General features: G+C 55.1%; 1 protein-coding gene across 5 annotated transcripts; it reads left to right on the top strand.

Annotated features, from left to right (window-relative positions):
• Positions 1 to 2,642: 2,642 nt before the first annotated feature.
• On the top strand, positions 2,643 to 18,604 carry LOC105466081 (hook microtubule tethering protein 2). 5 transcript variants are annotated; one of them, XM_071086969.1, is made up of 22 exons: positions 2,643 to 2,748; positions 6,186 to 6,271; positions 6,342 to 6,414; positions 8,031 to 8,081; positions 8,163 to 8,295; positions 8,396 to 8,463; positions 8,827 to 8,889; positions 9,912 to 9,992; positions 10,070 to 10,230; positions 10,320 to 10,460; positions 11,627 to 11,828; positions 13,268 to 13,378; positions 13,488 to 13,575; positions 13,926 to 13,995; positions 15,119 to 15,256; positions 15,345 to 15,432; positions 15,635 to 15,669; positions 16,276 to 16,358; positions 16,440 to 16,543; positions 17,832 to 17,942; positions 18,011 to 18,082; positions 18,180 to 18,604. In XM_071086969.1, the coding sequence occupies exons 4-22, from the start codon at positions 8,046 to 8,048 to the stop codon at positions 18,327 to 18,329; spliced, it is 1,935 nt and encodes a 644-aa protein (XP_070943070.1). In that variant the 5' UTR covers positions 2,643 to 2,748; positions 6,186 to 6,271; positions 6,342 to 6,414; positions 8,031 to 8,045; the 3' UTR covers positions 18,330 to 18,604. The 5 variants fall into 5 exon arrangements, with proteins under 5 accessions (XP_070943070.1, XP_070943071.1, XP_011713460.1 ...); XM_071086970.1 differs by having other exon boundaries at positions 2,652 to 2,793; XM_011715158.2 differs by lacking the exon at positions 2,643 to 2,748 and adding an exon at positions 5,201 to 5,676.
• Positions 18,605 to 19,437: the final 833 nt, after the last annotated feature.

The following is a 19,437-nucleotide window of genomic DNA, read 5'->3' as shown; positions in this document are numbered from 1 at the left end:
CAGGTGGCAGATACATCCTGATAAAGCAACCCCATCCAGCAAAGTAGGACGGGCGCAGTGGCTCAGGCCTGTAATCTCAGCATTTTGGAAGGCCAAGGCCAGAGGATTGCTTGAGGCCAGGAGTTCAAGAACAGTCTGGGCAACATAGCAAGACCCCTGTCTCCACAAAAAGATTTTTTCTTAATTAACTGGGCATGGTGGTGCATGCCTATAGTCGTGTCTATAGTCCCAAGTATGTGGGGGTTGAGGTAAGAGGATCACTTGAGGCCAGGAATTCAACTCTGCACTGAGCCATGATCGTGCCACTGCACTCCAGCCTGGGCAACAGAGGAGACCCTGTCTCAAAAACAAAGAAAGAAAAACCAGGAACAGGGAGGGACATAGTCTTGGACACCAGGGCTTGGTTTGTCACACAGCCACACCTCTTCCATGGAGATTGTGGTGGCACAGAGATACATATAGACACATAGGGTGGTCATGCCATCACGTGACTCTTGTTATCACAAGTAGGGGGCACCAAATGGGATACAGTCACAGAGACAAGGCCACGTACAGGGACACTCAGAATATCAAGTGGACATGGACAAACCAAGGACACTCATGACAGGGTCACACAATCTCAGACTACGAAGACAAAAGTAGGACATGGTCACAGACACACAAGGTAAAGCTATATTGAGGCACTGATTGTCTTACTTTGATGTCTTATTTTCATGACCTCACTTCTCACACAAAGAATGACACAGATATAGACCCAAAGTGAGGTCCCATATAGACGTATATAGTAGACACAGACACACAACACATGAAGATGCAATTGGAGTGAGAGAGCCCTACCCAAACTCTGCCTGGACCATACAGAGATACACAGGGGCACACACTAGAGGTTCCCTAGTCACCCTAAAATCTGGATGGGTTTTTCTGGTTGTTGTTGTTTTTGAGACGGAGTCTTGCTTTGTCACCCAGGCTAGAGTGTAATGGTGCGATCTCAGCTAACTGCAACCTCCACCTCCCAGGTTCAAGCGATTCTCTTGCCTCAGCCTCCCGAGTAGCTGGGATTACAGGCACTCACCACCATGCCTGGCTGATTATTGTATTATTAGTAGAGACAGGGTTTCACTATGCTGGCCAAGCTGGTTTTGAACTCCTGATCTCAAGTGATCTGCCTGCCTTGGCCTCCCAAAGTGCTGGGATTACTGCCGTGAGCCAACAAGCCGGGCCCCAACCTGGATGTTACAGACAAGGATGTTACAAATTTCCCCTCCCCCAGTCCCTGAAAGCAAATCCCCGCCCCTCCACATCAAATCAGGCACAGCCTGTTGCACAAACTCCAAGGCCTTATGACACAATGGATGCAGGACACATGCCCGTGTACACACAGTCACAGATCCTCCATCTCACACCTACAAAGACCAGCACATCTGGCCGGGCGCGGTGGCTCACACCTGAAATCCCAACACTTTAGGAGGCAGAGGCAGAGGGATTATTTGAAGTCAGGAGGTCCAGACCATCCTGGGCAACATAGCAAAACCCTTTCTCTCCAAAACAACAAACAAACAAACAAACAAAAAACCCAGCACATTTCACATGGACTCAGGCGCAGACAGACACAGGGAGGGGGGACTAGCTAGGAGTTCCTGGCAGGATGTCAATATCTGGGCTGTAGGGGTCCTGCCAGAGTCCTCCATGGTAATGATGCATGGAGTCCACCCAGTGGCTGTGGTCAGCCAGGGGAGTGCCAGAGGGGCACTGTTCTCCAGTTGTGGGACTGAGGGTCCCCTTCTCAGCCCTGATGAAGACTGGGTCCCTGCCCAGATGTGAAGGCTGGAGGGGGCAGGCCGGGGTCCAGCTGTGGCCACAGGGAGGGGTTGAGTCAGCCACTTCCCAGCAGTACAACCCAGGCTGGGCCCAGCTGTTCCTGGAAACCAGTAGGAGGGGGTGGGCTTCCCAATCCAGCTGGGGGCTGCTGGCCCAGACCTGCACACCAGGGTTCTGTGTCCCTACAAATGGCGGCCTTCAGACCATCCCCTAAAACGGTGGGGGCTCTCTTTACCTAAAACGGGTTTGGATCCTTCTTCCAAAATACGGAAGGTTTTCAGCCCCTCTTGCTGAAATAAAGGTGCCTGGATCTCTGCACAGCAGGGTCCCTGTGTTTCAAAACAGAGATTGCTGCTCTCTTCCCTGCTGACATAGAAGCTCACTGCTTTTCCCCAAATGTGGGACTCCCTGCCGCCCCAAAATGGAGGGTTGTGCTCCTCCCCCAAATTGAGCACACCCAGACTTTTCCGTAAGTCTGGGGACTCCTGGCTCCCGGAACATCTGGGACGCCCACAACATCACGCCAACATTAGGACAATTTAAGTCAATTTCCCTAAATATTTGGATTTCCAGATTTCTCCTGAACATCAAAATCCCTGCGACCCCCGCCCTAATGTGGTGATCTCAGCATGTCCAGTCACCCATGCTTGTAACAGCTGTGGTTCCTGGCTCACCTCCAACTGCTACCTGGGAACGGGGTGGCCCTGTTTCCCTGTATTAGCAGCACCCTCGCCTCTGGTGAATGCGAGGTGGGGGAGCCAACAGCAGCTGTTCCCACGACCGCCGGAAGACAGCCCAGTCCGGAAGCCAGCGCTGCCGGCCCTTGTCCCCATCCCCCACTATCCTCTCCACCCGCTCCCAGGGGCTGGAGTCTGGAAAACCACGCGGGAGGAGGTTGTGGGGACGTGGACGAGCATCCAAGGTCCCCGGGTGCGTACGGCTGCGCATGAGTAGGCTGTAATCGGGTGTCTGGGGGTGAGTGACTGCGTTCGTGCGATGCGCGCGGGGAGCAGCTGTCACTTTGCCCACCCTGCTCCGGGGCAAGGTAGCTGGCGCCAGGATCTTCTGGGTGGATGGGAGCAGCGCCCCTCCCCTCCCATCTGGGCCCGCCCCCAATGCAGAGCCCGCCCCTCCCTCCGGGTACAGCTAATAACCTCTAATTAGTGCACATTACGCCTCCCGCCTATGGGGGAGGGGTTGCCCAGGGACCCTGGGGTCATAGGGCGCGAGCCTGGGCTTCACCCTTCCCCTCAAAACCGGGTCCACTCGGAACCTCTGTTTTCTCGCCGGCAAAACAAGGATTTAAAACAGCACTTGCCATCTAGTAGTCTACGTATTTAAATCGCTTAGCGCAGGGACTGCATACAGTAAGCACTCCATACATGGTGACTGCAATTTTATTGTTAACTATAATTGCCATCACTTTCCATTGAGCCCCCTCCACCGCCCCAGCGGGGGTCTCACGGCGGGCACAGTCTTCCCCCTAGGCCTAGTTCTGCGGTCTCCGCGCCCCCTGGTGGGCGCGGGCGTCGCGGCAGCTTCAGCCAAATCCTGGGTTCTGAGGTGTGGGGGGATGCCGAGCGCGCATCTGGGGAGGGGAAGGCGTGGGGGGAATATCGTGGAAGACGGATCCAGGCTGGGCAAGGGTGCCTGTCCATCAGCCAGGATATGTGTCTAGCTGACCTTTCCTCGACCTAGGACCATACCCGTGTCCCCTTATCTACTCCTGGCGTCAATAATGCGGGGAGGATCCCTTCATTTATTTATTTATTGAGACAGAGTCTCCCCTCCTGACGTCCAGGCTGGAGTGCAGTGGCGCGACCACGGCTCACTGCAGCGTTGACCTCCCGGGCTCAAGCGATCCTCCCACCCCAGCCTCTGGAGTAGCTGGGAATAGGCGCATGCCACCACGCCCAGCTACATTTATTTTTTATTTTATTTTTGTAGAGAGGGAGTCTCGCTGTGTTGCCAGGGCTATTCTCAAACTCCTGGATTCAAGCAGTCCTCCCTTCTCGACCTCCCAAAGTGCTGGGATTACAGATGTGAACCATCGCGCCAGGCCTTTTTTTTTTTTTTTTTTTTGAAACGAAGTCTCGCTCTGTCACCCAGGCTGGAGTGCAGTGGCGCGATCTCGGCTCACTGCAAGCTCCGCCCCCCGGGTTCAAGCTCTTCTCCTGCCTCAGCCTCCCGAGTAGCTGGGACTACAGGTGTCACCACGCCTGGCTAATTTTTTGTATTTTTAGTAGAGACGGGGTTTCACCGTGTTAGCCAGGATGGTCTGGATCTCCTGACCTCGTGATCTGCCCGCCTCGGCCTCCTAAAGTGCTGGGATTACAGGCGTGAGCCACCGCGCCTGGTCCTATTTTTAAACTTTTATCTTTTTTTATTTTTATTTTTTTTTGAGACAGGGTCTTGCTCTGTCACCCAGACTGGAGTGCAGTGGCTCTATCACGGCTCACAGCAGTCTCGACCTCCTGGGCTCAAGCCATCCTCCCACCTCAACCTTTGTAGAGCTAGGACGACAGAAACACGCCAACATGCCTGGGTAATTTTTTTTTTTTTTTTTTTTTTTTTTTTTTGAGAAGGAGTCTTGCACTGTTGCCCCACTGGAGTGCAGTGGCACGATCTTGGCTGACTGCAACATCCGCCTCCTGGGTTCAAGCGATTCTCCTGCCTCAGCCTCCGGAGTAGCTGAGATTACAGGCGTGCGCCACCACGCCCAATTTTTGGTTTTTTTTTTTTTTTTTTTTTTTTTTTTTTGAGACGAAGTCTTGCTCTGTCACCCAGGCTGGAGTGCTGTGGCCGGATCTCAGCTCACTGCAAGCTCCGCCTCCCGGTTTCCCACCATTCTCCTGCCTCAGCCTCCCGAGTAGCTGGGACTACAGGCGCCCGCCACCTCGCCCGGCTAGTTTTTTTTTGTATTTTTTAGTAGAGACGGGGTTTCACCGTGTTAGCCAGGATGGTCTCGATCTCCTGACCTTGTGATCCGCCCGTCTCGGCCTCCCAAAGTGCTGGGATTACAGGCTTGAGCCACCGCGCCCGGCCAATTTTTGGTATTTTTAATAGAGACAGGTGTTTCACCACGTTGGCCAGGCTGGTCTCGAACTCCTGACCTCGTGATCCGCCCGCCTCTGCCTCCCAAAGTGCTGGGATTACGGGCGTGAACCACCGCTACCTGGCTAATTTTTAAATGTTTTGAAGAGAGGCTGGTCTCGAACTTCTGGCCAAACTAATTATCTCTCCTAGGCCTCCCAAAGTACTGGGATTACAGTCGAGAGCCACGGCGTCCGGCCGGAAAACCCCTTTAGCATCCCCTCTCCGAGTCCATAGAAAATGCCAGGGCTCGCCCCACCCAGCACAAAGGCTCCGATCATAAAGTGGTTAGACGCATTAATTTATTTAAGTTGCAGAGAAAATATGTGAATGCGCTTGCGTAACAGGGTGGAGCACCTCGTCTCAAAAGGATCTTGAGGACCTCCCACCCCAAAAAGGACCAGGGGGAGGAGGGAAGGTGGGACCACCCTCGGATGCACAAGGCTGTGCCAGGCTGACCCCTAGCGGCAGGGTGGGCGCCCGAACGCTGCCCGGATCCAAGATGGCGGGGCTGGAGGCAAGAGCGGGCGTGGGGAGGAGATTACGTTACCGAGGTGGAGCCTGGGCTTGGGGGCGGGGCGGGGCCTGCGCCTAGGGGGCGGGGCGGGGCGGCGCTCTAGGCCGAGCGGGAGGTCGGGGCTGCGGGCGCTCGCTGGTGGTGGACCGGAGGCGGCCGCGGCGCTGGGGCTCCGTGGCTTGGATTGAATCCTATCAGGAGCCATGAGCGTGGACAAGGCCGAGCTATGCGGGTCTCTGCTCACCTGGGTAGGTCGTGGGGCGGGGCTAGGGGAAGGTGAGCGCCCACTCCTCTTGCCCGGGATCCCTGGTCCTGGTGCGGTCAGTCCCTTGGTGCTGGGGCGGGGAGGTGCAGGGGTCGTCGGCTTGCTGGACCGTTGGACTCTGACCCGACCACCCGCCCCCGTCACGTGGCAAATCTGAGTAGAAAGGACAAGTGAGGCCCCGCCCCTCTGTGGCTGGTTCACGTGGGGCGAGGGCGCAGGTGAATTGGCCTGGTCACGTGGTGCCTGTGGGGCCCAGGTGACTCGTGATACCGCCCTGGCCTGGACGCGCAGGGTTTGTTGGGCAGAGGTGAAGTGAGGCCACGCCCCCTCTGGGCTCAGGTGAGCAGAAGCCACTCCCTTGCAGAGCTGCTGTGGCGGAGCAGCGCCCGCCCCACCATATGAGGTTCGCTGACTGGCAAAGTCTGCAAAAGGGGAGTGGTCCCGCTCTCCCAGGCCCTAACTCTCTCCATTGTCTTTTCCTTGACCCCTCAGTTACAGACGTTCCATGTTCCGTCTTCCTGTGCCAGCCCTCAGGACCTGAGCAGCGGCCTTGCCATAGCCTATGTGCTGAACCAGATGTGAGTGGAGCTGAGGGGGAGGATCCCAAAAGTGTCCCCCAGTCTTCTCATCCCACCTTCTCGCCCCCAGAGACCCCTCCTGGTTCAACGAGGCATGGCTCCAGGGCATCTCAGAAGATCCAGGTCCCAATTGGAAGCTGAAGGTGACAATTGGACTCCTGATTAGAGGACAGACTGGTGAAGAGATGACCAGGGACGGACCAGCTAGGCACATGTCCTGGGTGATGGGCAGAAAGAGGGACAGATGTCTGATGATCAACCATTTGTTCATCCATTCATCTATTGAGTACTCACCCTGTGCCAGGCCTGGGCATTCAGCAAGGAATAACACAGACAAAAACCTGTCCCACACAGCCATCATTCTAGTGACAAGCAACACATAAAACACAACCATAAAAATTAACTTCCAGGCTGGGCACAGTGGCTCATGCCTGTAATCCCAACACTTTGAGAGGCTAAAGTGGGTGGATCACTTGGGGCCAAGAGTTTGAGACCAGCCTGGCCAGCACGGTGAAACCCTGTCTCTACTAAAAATACAAAAGTTAGCTGGCTGTGGTGGTGCGCACCTGTTATCCCAGTTACTTGGGAGGCTGAGACATGAGAATCACTTGAACCTGGGAGGTAGAGGTTGCAGTGAGCCAAGATCGAGCCATTGCACTCCAGCCTGGGCAACAGAGCGAGACTCTGTCTCAAGAAGAAATAAAAAAGAAAGAAAGAAAAAGAAAGAAAAAACTTTTGATGCCAATAGTTCTATGAAGACAAGAAAAAAGCAGCGCTTTGAGAAAGAGCAATGAGGGCATGGGTGGATGATTACATCAGATGGGTTAATCTCCAAGTGAGACTTGGGGGAATGGTGTTCCAGGCACAGCGAATAGCAGATGCAAAGGCCCTGAGTTGGGGATAAACTTGGTGTGATGGAGGAATGGCAAAGAGGGCAGAACAGAGCAAGAGGGCAAGATTTGTAGGAGATGAGGTCATCAGGGGCCTGGCAGGCCATGATGAGGGTGTGAATTCTATTTTTAAGTGCTGTGGAAACTCAAGGCAGGGTTTTAGTAGAGCAAAGATGCACCCTGGCTTAGGCTTTATAAAGCTCCCCCGGGCTGCATGGAAAGAAATAAAATGTAGGCAGCAAAAGCGGAAGAGGAGAGGCAGCTGGTGCATTAATCCAGGTGAGAGGTGAGGATGGATGGACAGGGCTAAAGGATGGTGGGGCAGGTGATGAGAAGTGACTGGGTTCTGGAGACATATGAAGAAAGACGGTCAGGCAGGCCGGGCACTGTGGCTCATGTCTGTATTCCCAGCACTTTTGGAGGCTGAGATGGGAGGATTGCTTGAGCTCAGGAGCTTGAGAGCAGCCTGGGCTACATAGCAAAACCTCCTCTCTACAAATAAAAAGTGGTCAGGTGTGGTGGCATATGCCTGTAGTCCCAGCTACTAGGGAGGCAGAGATAGGAGGATTGCTTGACCCCAGGAGGTCGAGGCTGCAGTGAGCCAAGATTGCACTACTACACTCCAGCCTGGGTGACAGCGAGACCCTGTCTCAAAAAACTAAAGCAAAAAATAAATAAAAATGAAACAAAGATGGTCAGGTAGACAAAAGGGGCAGACAGCCAAAGAGGTCACCCCTAGAGGAAGGCACATGCAGACAGAATAGGATGAGATGAGCAGGAAAGGAGAAGTGAGGTGGAGAAAGGATGGGATGTACAGATTTAGAGTCGGGGACCTCTGAACTTGTCCACAGCTCCTTGTTTCTCCCTAGGTCAGCAATCTGAAGATGGTCTTACGGAGCCTGGTAGAGTACTCCCAGGATGTGAGTAACTGTAAAGGGATTCAGGGGGTTGAGTTGGGAGAAGGGTGGACCCATGAGCCCCTGACACCCCCTTCTCCCCAGGTCCTGGCGCATCCTGTGTCAGAAGAGCACCTCCCAGATGTGAGCCTCATTGGAGAGTTCTCAGACCCAGCAGAGCTCGGCAAGCTGCTTCAGCTGGTGCTGGGCTGTGCCATCAGTTGCGAGAAAAAGCAGGGTATGGGGAGCTTAGGAGGTCCCCAGGGGCTGGCCTGAGGAAATCCTCCTTCCTCCCCACCTCACCCCTGGGTCTCAGCCTCCCCCACCTTGATCCCCAGAGCACATCCAGAGAATCATGACGCTGGAAGAATCGGTTCAGCATGTGGTGATGGAAGCCATCCAGGAGGTGGGTAGGGGCATTCAGGGTGCAATTGAAAAATGTCAGCAGAGGGGACATCGCTAGGGCAGAGGCAACTGGGCACAGGCCCTGCCCTGGTAAGCTCTGGACTCTGCCTGGAACTCAGCTGGCCAGACATCTCCGTCTCATGTGTCTGCCAGCTCCTCCCAGCTCTAAGTCGCAATATGGCAGGCTCAAGGGATCTGGCTTCCCTCTGTGCTGGAGGCAGGAGGGCAACCTCTGGGCTGGGGATATTGGGCAGAACTGGCCTTGACGACGGGAAGATGGAGAGGTTCTCAGTTGGGATAGTAGATGCTTTGAAGGCTGCCCTCAGATATCCAGTTCATTACAATGCCCCTTCCCACTCCCCAGCTCATGACCAAAGACAGTCCTGACTCCCTGTCACCAGAGACATATGGCAACTTTGATAGCCAGGTAAGAGATTTGGGGGAAAGGTGTTCTGGGCACAGGGATCAGCAAATCCAAAGGCCCGGGCTTGGGAATAAGTTTGCTGTGATTAACCTTGGGACTGAACCTTGTTAAAGTTCCAGACCCCATTACAGATGCTCAGGGCTCCCTAAGGGGGAGGGGCTTGTCCTTAAGCCTGTAAGCCACGCCCATCTCCCAGGGTGCTAGTCACTTCCTGTGCCAGGTCTCCAGTGTTCTGGAGTCGCTCTTCCTTCAGTCTCCAACCCCAGCCCTGTTTTCTTTTCTTTTTTTTTTTTTTTTTGAGACGGAGTCTCGCGCTGTCACCCAGGCTGGAGTGCAGTGGCCGGATCTCAGCTCACTGCAAGCTCCGCCTCCCGGGTTCACGCCATTCTCCTGCCTCCGCCTCCCGAGTAGCTGGGACTACAGGCGTCCGCCACCTCGGCCGGCTAGTTTTTTGTATTTTTTAGTAGAGACGGGGTTTCACCGTGTTAACCAGGATGGTCTCGATCTCCTGACCTCGTGATCCGCCCGTCTCGGCCTCCCAAAGTGCTGGGATTACAGGCTTGAGCCACCGCGCCCGGCCCCCAGCCCTGTTTTCTTTTCTTTTTCTTTTTCTTTTTTTTTTGAGATGGAGTCTCACTCTGTCACCCAGGCTGGAGTGCAGTGGCGCAATCTCGGCTCACTGCAACCCCCGCCTCCAGGGTTCAAGCGATTCTCCTGCCTCAGCCTCCCAAGCAGCCAGCACTACTGGTGTGCACCACCACACCCGGCTAATTTTTGTATTTTTAGTAGAGACGGGGTTCACCACGTTGGCCAGGCTGGTCTGGAACTCCTGATCTCAGGTGACCCACCCGCCTCAGCCTCCCAAAGTGCTGGGATTACAGGCGTGAGCCACCGCACCCGGCACCAGCCCTCTTTTCAATCCTGAGGGTTTCTTGTTCCCCTCCACTGGCCTCTAGAGATCTCAGCCTCCCTCCCCTCGTCCTTCTCCTGAATTCCTGAGTTCCTCTTCCCCCTCATCTCCGCAGTCCCGCAGGTACTATTTCCTAAGTGAGGAGGCTGAGGAGGGGGATGAGTTACAGCAGCGCTGTCTGGACCTGGAGCGGCAGGTAGGGCCCGAGGTGGGGCAGGGACATTTGAATAGCCCCTCTCCAAGCCCCAGCTCATCTTCCTACCCTGCCCGCAGCTGATGCTCCTGTCAGAGGAGAAGCAGAGCCTGGCACAAGAGAATGCAGCGCTGCGGGAGCGGGTGGGCCGGCCTGAAGGCGAGGGTACCCCAGGTCTCACTGCCAAGAAGCTGCTGCTGCTGCAATCCCAGCTGGAGCAGTTGCAGGAGGAGAACTTCAGGTGCGGTCATCTGGGGACTGGGCCAGGCAAGCCAGGGGACGGGGGGAGGGCAGCTCCCTCATGTGCCCTTTCCCCACCACCACCCCCAGGTTGGAGAGTGGCAGAGAGGATGAGCGCCTGCGCTGTGCTGAGCTGGAGCGGGAGGTTGCGGAGCTGCAGCACCGGAACCAGGCGCTGACCAGCCTGGCCCAGGAGGCACAGGCCCTGAAGGATGAGATGGATGAGCTGCGGTGAGTGGTGGGTTCCTGGGTCCCCATCACAGGGGGCTGGGGGTAAAGTTGTTGCCAGAGTTCCCCTCTGATGCCATGCAACTCTGTAATTTCTATATGCCCAGTGAACCCCCAATATGCCCCCTGGACTCCACGGTGCCACCCTGAGCCCTACAGAACGCCCAAGGCCACATTGCGCTATCCTGAACTCCACCATAACCCCTGGACCCCACACTGCCCCCTCTTATTCCACAGTATGCTTCCAAGACCCCATAGCATCCCTTTGGCCCCACAAAACACAAGAACCTCCCCCACAATGGTCTGCAGATCCCACTGCACATTTTGGACTTCATAATGCTCCTGGATCCCATGGTACCTTCTAGGACTTTGCAACCCCTTTTGACTCTACTGTGCCTTCTGTAACCACAAAGGGCTCCACTGGGCCCCTATAGCACCTCTGTAATGCAAAAGTACTAGTGCACCCCCCCATTGCACTTCTTTATTTTTTATTTTTTATTTTTTATTTTTTATTTTTTGAGACGGAGTCTCGCTGTGTCGCCCAGGCTGGAGTGCAGTGGCGCGATCTCGGCTCACTGCAAGCTCCGCCTTCTGGGTTCACGCCATTCTCCTGCCTCAGCCTCCCGAGTAGCTAGGACCACAGGCACACGCCACCATGCCTGGCTTTTTTGTATTTTTAGTAGAGACAGGGTTTCGCCCTGTTAACCAGGATGGTCTCGATCTCCTGACCTTGTGATCCGCCCGCCTCGGCCTCCCAGAGTGCTGGGATTACAGGCATGAGCCACCGCGCCCGGCCCCCATTGCACTTCTAAGGACCCCACAGTGCTCTTGTCCCATAGCTCCCCCAATGACCCCAAGGTGTCCTTGGCAGATGCTCAGACCTCTCTAGGCCCCCCATCACTCCCCCTATAACCCCACAACCCTCTGTGTCCCCACAATTCAACCCCAGAGGATCCCTGATTATAACCCTGGGCTAACTATTGCTGTAATGACTCTCAACAGCACCAGGCCCGGGTTGACCCTGACCCTCGACTTTCATGACCCCTTCACCTTGAACCCAAAAGCCTCAGGCTGAACAACACCCTCCTCTGCTCCAAGGGCCACTCCGCATCCCAGCTGAACCCTGATCAGAGCTCTCAGCCCTCCCCCCTCCCTCTCCACTCCCCTAGGCAGTCCTCGGAGCGTGCTGGGCAGCTGGAGGCCACGCTGAACAGTTGCCAGCGCCGCTTGGGAGAGCTGAGGGAGCTGCGGCGCCAGGTGCGGCAGCTGGAGGAACGCAATGCTGGCCACGCCGAGCGCACGCGGCAGCTGGAGGATGAGCTGCGCCGAGCTGGCTCCCTGCGCGCCCAGCTGGAGGCGCAGCGGCGGCAGGTGCGGCGGGGTCGGGGTTAGGGCGGGGGCCCCGCCCCTGGCAGCGTGTCCCTTACTGTTGGCCCGCCTTCCCCTGAGTCCCTGCCTCACTTGCACTTAGGCCACGCCTTCCAGGCCTCTTCCCTCCACCCAGGCTGTTCCTCTGTCTGGGTTAGTAAGCCCAGCCCTTCCCTTAAGTACCGCTCCTCTAAATTCTTTGATGCCCGCCCCTTCACCTTGCTGCTTGATTTACTTGGGGCAACCTACCCATGTAACAAAACTCGTGGTAAATTGAAAATATCCTAAAATGCGTTTAAAGGCCAGGCCTAGTATCCCAGCGCTTTCGGAGACTGAACCGGATCACTTGAGGCTGGGATTTTGAGGTTGTAGTGAGCTGTGGCTGCATCACTGCATTCCAGCCTGAGTGACGAGGCGAGATCCTGCCTCAAACAAAAGAAAAAGACTGGGTGCGGTGACTCGCGCCTGTAATCCCAGTGCTTTGGGAGGCCAAGGCGGGCACCCCATAACGCCTTCTGTAACCCCACATCACTTGAGGCAGGAGTTTGAGACCATCCTGGCCAACATAGCGAAACCCTAAAATACTAAAAATACAAAAATTAGCCAGGCATGGTGGCATGCGCCTGTAATTCCAGCTACCCAGGAAGCTGAGGCACCAGAATCGCTTGAACCTGGGAGGTGAAGTTGCAGTAGGCCAAGATCGCATCACTGCACTCCAGCCTGGTTGAGAGAGGGAGACTCTGTCTCAAAAGAAAAAAAGAAAAATATATTTAAAAAGAAAAAAAAAGAAAAAGAGGGCTGGGCGTGGTGACTCATGCCTATAATCCCAGCACTTTGGGAGGCTGAGATAGGAGATCGCTTGAGGCCAGGATTTCAAGAACAGTCTGGTCAACATAGTGAGATCCCATCTGTTTTTAAAAAATAATTTTAAAAAAATTTTTTAAGAAATAAGAAAGAAAATCCATTGAACATACCTTACCTATCGAACATCACAGCTTAGTCTAGCCTACCTTAATCATGCTTTCCTTAGCCTAGTTTGGCAAAATCATCTACCATAAAGCCTATTTTATAATAAAGCATTGACTATATCATGCAATTTATTGAAGACTACTTCACTGAAATTGAAAAACAGAATGGTTATATGGCTTCTTACTATTAACATTCACAGTTGGCTGGGTGCAATGGCTCACACCTGTAATCCCAGTGCTTTGGGAGGCTGAAGTGGGAGGATCGCTTGAGGCCAGGAGTTTGAGACCAGCCAGGGCAACAGAGCGAGACCCTGTCTCTTAAAAAGCCAAGCAAAAAACATACACAGCTGAAAGCACCATAGTAAAGTCAAAAAAATCATAAGTCAAACCATCCTGGATTGGGAACCATCTGTACTCAGCCCCTGCCCCTGCTTCCACCCCTGCAGTCCTTATTCTTCCCCTCTCTCTGTTCAGGTGCAGGAACTGCAGGGCCAGTGGCAGGAGGAGGCCATGAAGGCCGAGAAATGGCTATTTGAATACCGCAACCTGGAGGAAAAGTATGAGTCGGTGACAAAGGAGAAGGAGGTGAGGCTGAGGTCCCACTGCCCAAGCCCCACCCTGCCAATTCTGGGGTAGCCTATTTCCCAGGGAGCCGAGCCTGACCCGTGTGGTATCTTGTACCCTGTCCCTGCAGCGGCTGTTGGCGGAGCGGGACTCCTTGCGGGAGGCCAACGAGGAGCTGCGCTGCGCCCAGCTGCAGCCACGGGGATTGACCCAGGCCGGTGAGATGAAGCCCCATGCTGGGGCCTTACCTGTCCTGGTGTACTGTTTGGGCAGAACAGGTTGTGTCCCAGTGCATGTCCAGGCTGGGGAGAGAGCTAGGCCAGGCTGGAGGTGACCAGAAAGATGTGACATGGTCATATTGAAGAGAGAGGCTCAGGGTCTCAGGGTGGAGCAAAGGCTAAAGAGCCAGGCCAACCCTCCTGGTTCTCTATCAAGCTGGGGATGGAGCTTGTGTCAAGCCAGGCTGTTGGCTGAACTTGAGCCCCAAAAGATGATCTTTGGGAAGAAGACCCTAGGGGTGGGGACAGGGAATGCGAAGAGACCTGAAGACTTTTCTTGCATTCTTCAGACCCCTCATTGGATCCCACCTCCCCACCCATGGATAACTTAGCCGCGGAGATCCTGCCTGCGGAGCTCAGGTATCCTGGGGTCACTCAAAACTCTGGCTCCATCCAGGCCTGCCAAGGCCCGCCCTCAGCCCCACCCCCACCCTCCCACCTACTAGCACGGGTTGCTTGGTCTCAGCTCCAGGTCCTACCCGGGCTCCTAGGCCCACTTACTGCTGATTTGGCTCCTTTCAGCCCTACCAGATGACTTTACCTCTCCAGGGTCTATCCTTAGTACACACATTATGTCCAACACCTGGCTCCACTTCCCGCACAAAAATCCTATGCCCTAGCCCTGCCAACTTTGATCCTTTCCCCCAGGGTCCACCCCTGTCAATGTAGCCTCTGTGAGTTTCAGTCCCCTGTGCCCTGCTGGCATTAACTCTCCCAGGCCAGGCATGGTGGATCACACCTCTAAATCCCAGCACTTTGGAAGGCCGGAGCTGCAGGATCACTTGAGCCCAGGAGTTTGAGAGCAGCTTGGGCAACATAGTGGCCCTCTATACAAAATAAAAATGATTTTAAAACCCCCAAAACGGCCGGGCTCAGTGGCTCACGCCTGTAATCCCAGCACTTTGGGAGGCCGAGGCAGGCGGATCACAAGGTCAGGAGATCGAGACTATCCTGGCTAACACGGTGAAACCTCGTCTCTACTAAAAATACAAAAAATTATAGCCGGGCGTGCTGGCGTGCGCCTGTAGTCCCAGCTACTCGGGAGGTTGAGGCAGGAGAATCGCTTGAACCTGGGAGGCGGAGGTTGCAGTGAGTCGAGATCGCGCCACTGTATTCCAGCCTAGGCGACAGAGCGAAACTCCATCTCAAACAAACAAAAAAAAACAAAACTAACCAAACAAAAAAACCCCAAAAAACTCTCCCATCCTAATTCTTCCCATTTCTGCTTCCGGCTTTCCAGCAGCCGCATCCCAGCTGTTCGAATCCACTCTTGTAGCTTCCGCCCCTGCCTAGCTCCACCCCCTACCCCAGCTTAGGGCTCCGTCCACTTTAACCCTAGTTAGGTCCTCGGTGTTCCAACCCCATGGTCTGGCTGAGCTCTTCCCCAGGGCTCTGTCCCGCCCCTAGCTCCACCTGCCCTGAGCCCCAGCGAGCCTGCGGGGTGACCCGACCCTGGCCCTGCTTTCTCCAACCGGGTCTGCAGGGAGACGCTCCTGCGGCTTCAGCTGGAGAACAAGCGGCTGTGCCGGCAGGAGGCGGCCGACCGCGAGCGGCAGGAGGAGCTGCAGCGCCACCTGGAGGAGGCGAACCGCGCACGCCACGGGTTGGAGACGCAGCACCGGTGAGCGCCTGGGGACCTACCTGCGCAGAGCAGGGACAGAGGGGGCCGAAAGTGGGCGAAGGCACTAAGCGGCCCCCCACCCTTGCAGGCTGAACCAGCAGCAGCTATCTGAGCTGTGGGCCCAGGTGGAGGACCTTCAGAAAGCCCTGCAGGAGCAGGGGGGCAAGACTGAAGACGTGAGTGTCACCCACCACCTCCCTGCCTGGCCCTCCCTCATGCCCCGAAGTAACCCTCCTCTCTCTCCCATGCTGCCCGATGCCCCATACAGGCCATTGTAAGTACCATGGGCCCAGGGTGGCACCCCCTACCCTCACCCTGGGAAGGAGGAATTAGGTCCTCTCTGGACCCCCCACTCACCTTGCCTCTTCTCTCCCCCAGTCCGTCTTGCTGAAAAGAAAGCTGGAGGAACATTTGTAAGTCGCAGAAAGAGGGCACTCTTGGTGGGGGCATGGATTTGACAGTAGTGGGGAGTTTCTTAGGCGTGTGCCACCATACCTGGTTAATTTTTTATATTTTTAGTAGAGACGGGGTTTCACCATGTTGGCCAGGCTGGTCTTGGACTCCTGACCCCAGATGATTCACCCGCTTTGGCCTCCCAAAGTACTGGGATTACAGGCATGAGCCACTGCGCCTGGCCTTCTTTCTTTTCTTTTACCTGTCTGCTATTGAAGAGATTCGTATTCTAGAAAGATCCCTGGTTGCTAGATGGAGTGGTTGAGAGTAGAAGAAGCTAGCAAGGGACGATGGTGTCTGGACCAACTTGGGAGCTTTGGGATGGGCGAAGTGGACAGCAGGGGGCTGTTCCACAGGATACCTGCTAAGGGTGCGAAGGGTTGTGACTGATGGCTGAGGAGATGGTGGGACCAGGGCACACAGCCCCCAGGCATGAGAGGCAGGCAGAGAGGGCTCTGTGGCCATGTAGGGGCATTTCTGGCTGGCGGGGAGGTCTGTGGCTACCGCTGGGACGAAACAGAAGCCAGCTCAGAGGTCAGCCCACTGCTGCTCATCCCTGCCCACAGGCAGAAGCTTCATGAGGCAGATCTGGAGTTGCAGAGGAAGCGGGAGTACATTGAGGAGCTGGAGCCACCCACTGACAGCAGCAGTAAGTGGGACCTGGTGACCAGGGGGTGGGGAGATCCCAGAGCCCAGCAGCGTGAAGCTGATGGGCCACCTCTTCCACCAGCAGCCCGACGGATCGAGGAGCTGCAGCATAACCTGCAGAAGAAGGACGCGGACTTGCGGGCCATGGAGGAGCGATACCGCCGCTACGTGGACAAGGCCCGCATGGTGAGGACACTGGGTGTTCCCACAAGTTGCCTGCCCTGGCTCCCGCCTTTTTGTGCCTCCTATTGAGCCAAACCTCCTGCTTGCACATCTGTGCCCCAGTTCACACCTGTCATACCCCACCATGTGACAGACTTCTGCAATGATTCCCCACTGCTACTGATTGTCACATTAAAGTACTGCACAGCCGGCCGGGCGCCGTGGCTCACACCTGTAATTCCAACACTTTGGGAGGCCAAGGCAGGCAGAACACAAGGTCAGGAGTTCGAAACCAGCCTGGTCAACGTGGTGAAACCCCGTCTTCACTAAAAATACAAAAATTAGCTGGGCATGGTGGTGGGCACCTGTAATCCCAGCTACTCAGGAGGCTGAGGCAGGAGAATCGTTTGAACCTGGGAGGTGGAGGTTGCAGTTAGCTAAGATTGTGCCATTGTACTCCTGCCTAGGCGACAGGGTGAGAGTCCATCTGAAACAAAAAAAGTACTGCACAGCCAGGCGCAGTGGCTCACGCCTGTAATCCCAGCACTTTGGGAGGCTGAGGCAGCTGATCCCTTGAGGTCAGGAGTTCGAGATCAGCCTGGCCAACATGGCGAAACCCCATCTCTACTAAAAATAGAAAAATTAGCTGGGAGTGGTAGCACACGCCTGTAATCCCAGCTATTTGGGAGGCTGAGGCAGGAGAATAACTTGAACCTGGGAGGCAAAGGTTGAAGTGAGCTGAGATTGTGCCACTTCACTCCATCCTGGGCAATAGAGCCAGACTCCATCACAAAAATAAAAATAAAATACTGCGGCCGGGCGCGGTGGCTCACGCCTGTAATCCCAGCACTTTGGGAGGCCGAGGCGGGCGGATCACAAGGTCAGGAGATCGAGACCACAGTGAAACCCCGTCTCTACTAAAAATACAAAAAATTAGCCGGGCGCAGTGGCGGGTGCCTGTAGTCCCAGCTACTCCGGAGGCTGAGGCAGGAGAATGGCGTGAACCCGGGAGGCGGAGCTTGCAGTGAGCCGAGATCGCGCCACTGCACTCCAGCCTGGGCGACAGTGCGAGACTCCATCTCAAAAAAAAAAAAAAAAAAAAAAAAATTAAAGTACTGCATGGATGGGCACAATGGCTCATGCCTGTAATCTCAATACTTTGGGAGGCTAAGGCAGGAGAATTGCTTGATGCCAGGAGTTCAAGACCATCCTGGGCAACATTCTATAATGAATGAATGAATACACACACCCCAGTATGTCCCATTGGGTTTCAAGGCCAAAGTCACCTGGCTGTGACTTCCTCAACCTGTAGGTCATGCAGACCATGGAACCCAAGCAGCGGCCGGCTGCAGGGGGACCTCCAGAACTCCGTTCCCTAAGGACACAGCTCCGAGAACGCGATGTCCGCATCCGGCACCTGGAGGTGGGTATCCTCATGCCTTTACGTGGCCTCCAGCGTATCTAGGCCCCTGACACTTGCCTTCTTGACAGATGGACTTTGAGAAAAGCCGAAGTCAGAGGGAGCAGGAAGAAAAGCTGCTCATCAGTGCCTGGTATAATATGGTAAGTGTGGGGTCTGGGCTCTAAGATCTCATGGGTAGAGTATTGGTGGAGGGGGTCCTGTGAGCTCACCTGACCCCAACCACACCTCCTTCTGAAGGGCATGGCCTTGCAGCAGCGAGCTGGGGAAGAGCGGGCGCCTGCCCATGCCCAGTCATTCCTGGCACAGCAGCGGCTGGCAACCAATGCTCGCCGTGGACCCCTGGGACGCCTGGCATCTCTAAACCTTCGCCCCATTGACAAGCACTGACCTCAGGATCCAGCCAGCCTGGGCTCCACCCACCCTGGCTTCCTCCAACTCACATGGCGCCCAGCATTGGGCTTCAGCCAGCTGCTCAAGAACTTTGAGGCCAAGATCTCTGCCCTTCCCTCTCCCAGATTGGTGGGGAGGGAGAGTGGGAGGTAGGTATAGGCCTGTTTTTTTTAGCAATGTGATTCTTATCGTTGATTCTCTCTCTGGAGTTCATGTGCTGCCTGGGGAGACTCTGATTTTATATTTGAGAAAAATAAAGACTTTCAATCTGCCCTGGCTATGCTCTGGGCACCAAGGTGAGGGAGAGAAAATGGGCCAGAGGCTTAGCCCATTGCTTTTTTTTTTTTTTTTTTTTTTTTTTTTTTTTTTGAGACGGAGTCTGGCTCTGTCACCCAGGCTGGAGTGCAGTGGCGCGATCTCGGCTCACTGCAAGCTCCGCCTCCCGGGTTTACGCCATTCTCCTGCCTCAGCCTCCCGAGTAGCTGGGACTACAGGCGCCCGCCACCTCGCCCGGCTAGTTTTTTGTATTTTTTAGTAGAGATGGGGTTTCACCGTGTTAGCCAGGATGGTCTCGATCTCCTGACCTCGTGATCCGCCCGTCTCGGCCTCCCAAAGTGCTGGGATTACAGGCTTGAGCCACCGCGCCCGGCCAGCCCATTGCTTTTAAGAAAAGCTTAGCGGCCAGGTATGGTGGCTGATGCCTGTAATCCTAGCACTTTGGGAGGTTTAGATGGGTGGATCACCTGAGGTCAGGAGTTCGAGACCAGCCTGGCCAACATGGCAAAACCCCTCCTCTACTAAAAATAGAAAAATTAGCAGGGCATGGTAGTACATGCCTGTAATCCCAGCTACTCGGGAGGCTGAGGTGGGAGGATTGCTTGGATCCGGGAAACAGAGGTTGCAGTGAGCTGAGGTCATGCCATTGCACTCCAGCCTGGGCGACAAAGCGAGACTCCGTCTCAAACAAAAGAAGAAAGCAGAAGGCTGGGAGCGATGGCTCCCACCCAACACTTTGGGAGGCCGAGGCAGGCAGATCATGAGGTCAGCAGATCGAGACCATCCTGGCTAAAACGGTGAAACCCTGTGACTACTAAAAATACAAAAA

The sequence above is a fragment of the Macaca nemestrina genome, chromosome 20, assembly GCF_043159975.1.
Source record: "Macaca nemestrina isolate mMacNem1 chromosome 20, mMacNem.hap1, whole genome shotgun sequence".
NCBI classification, from domain to species: Eukaryota; Metazoa; Chordata; class Mammalia; order Primates; family Cercopithecidae; genus Macaca; species Macaca nemestrina.
Note: the sequence above shows the minus strand (reverse complement) of the source record. Positions and strands in the feature narration are given on the sequence as shown.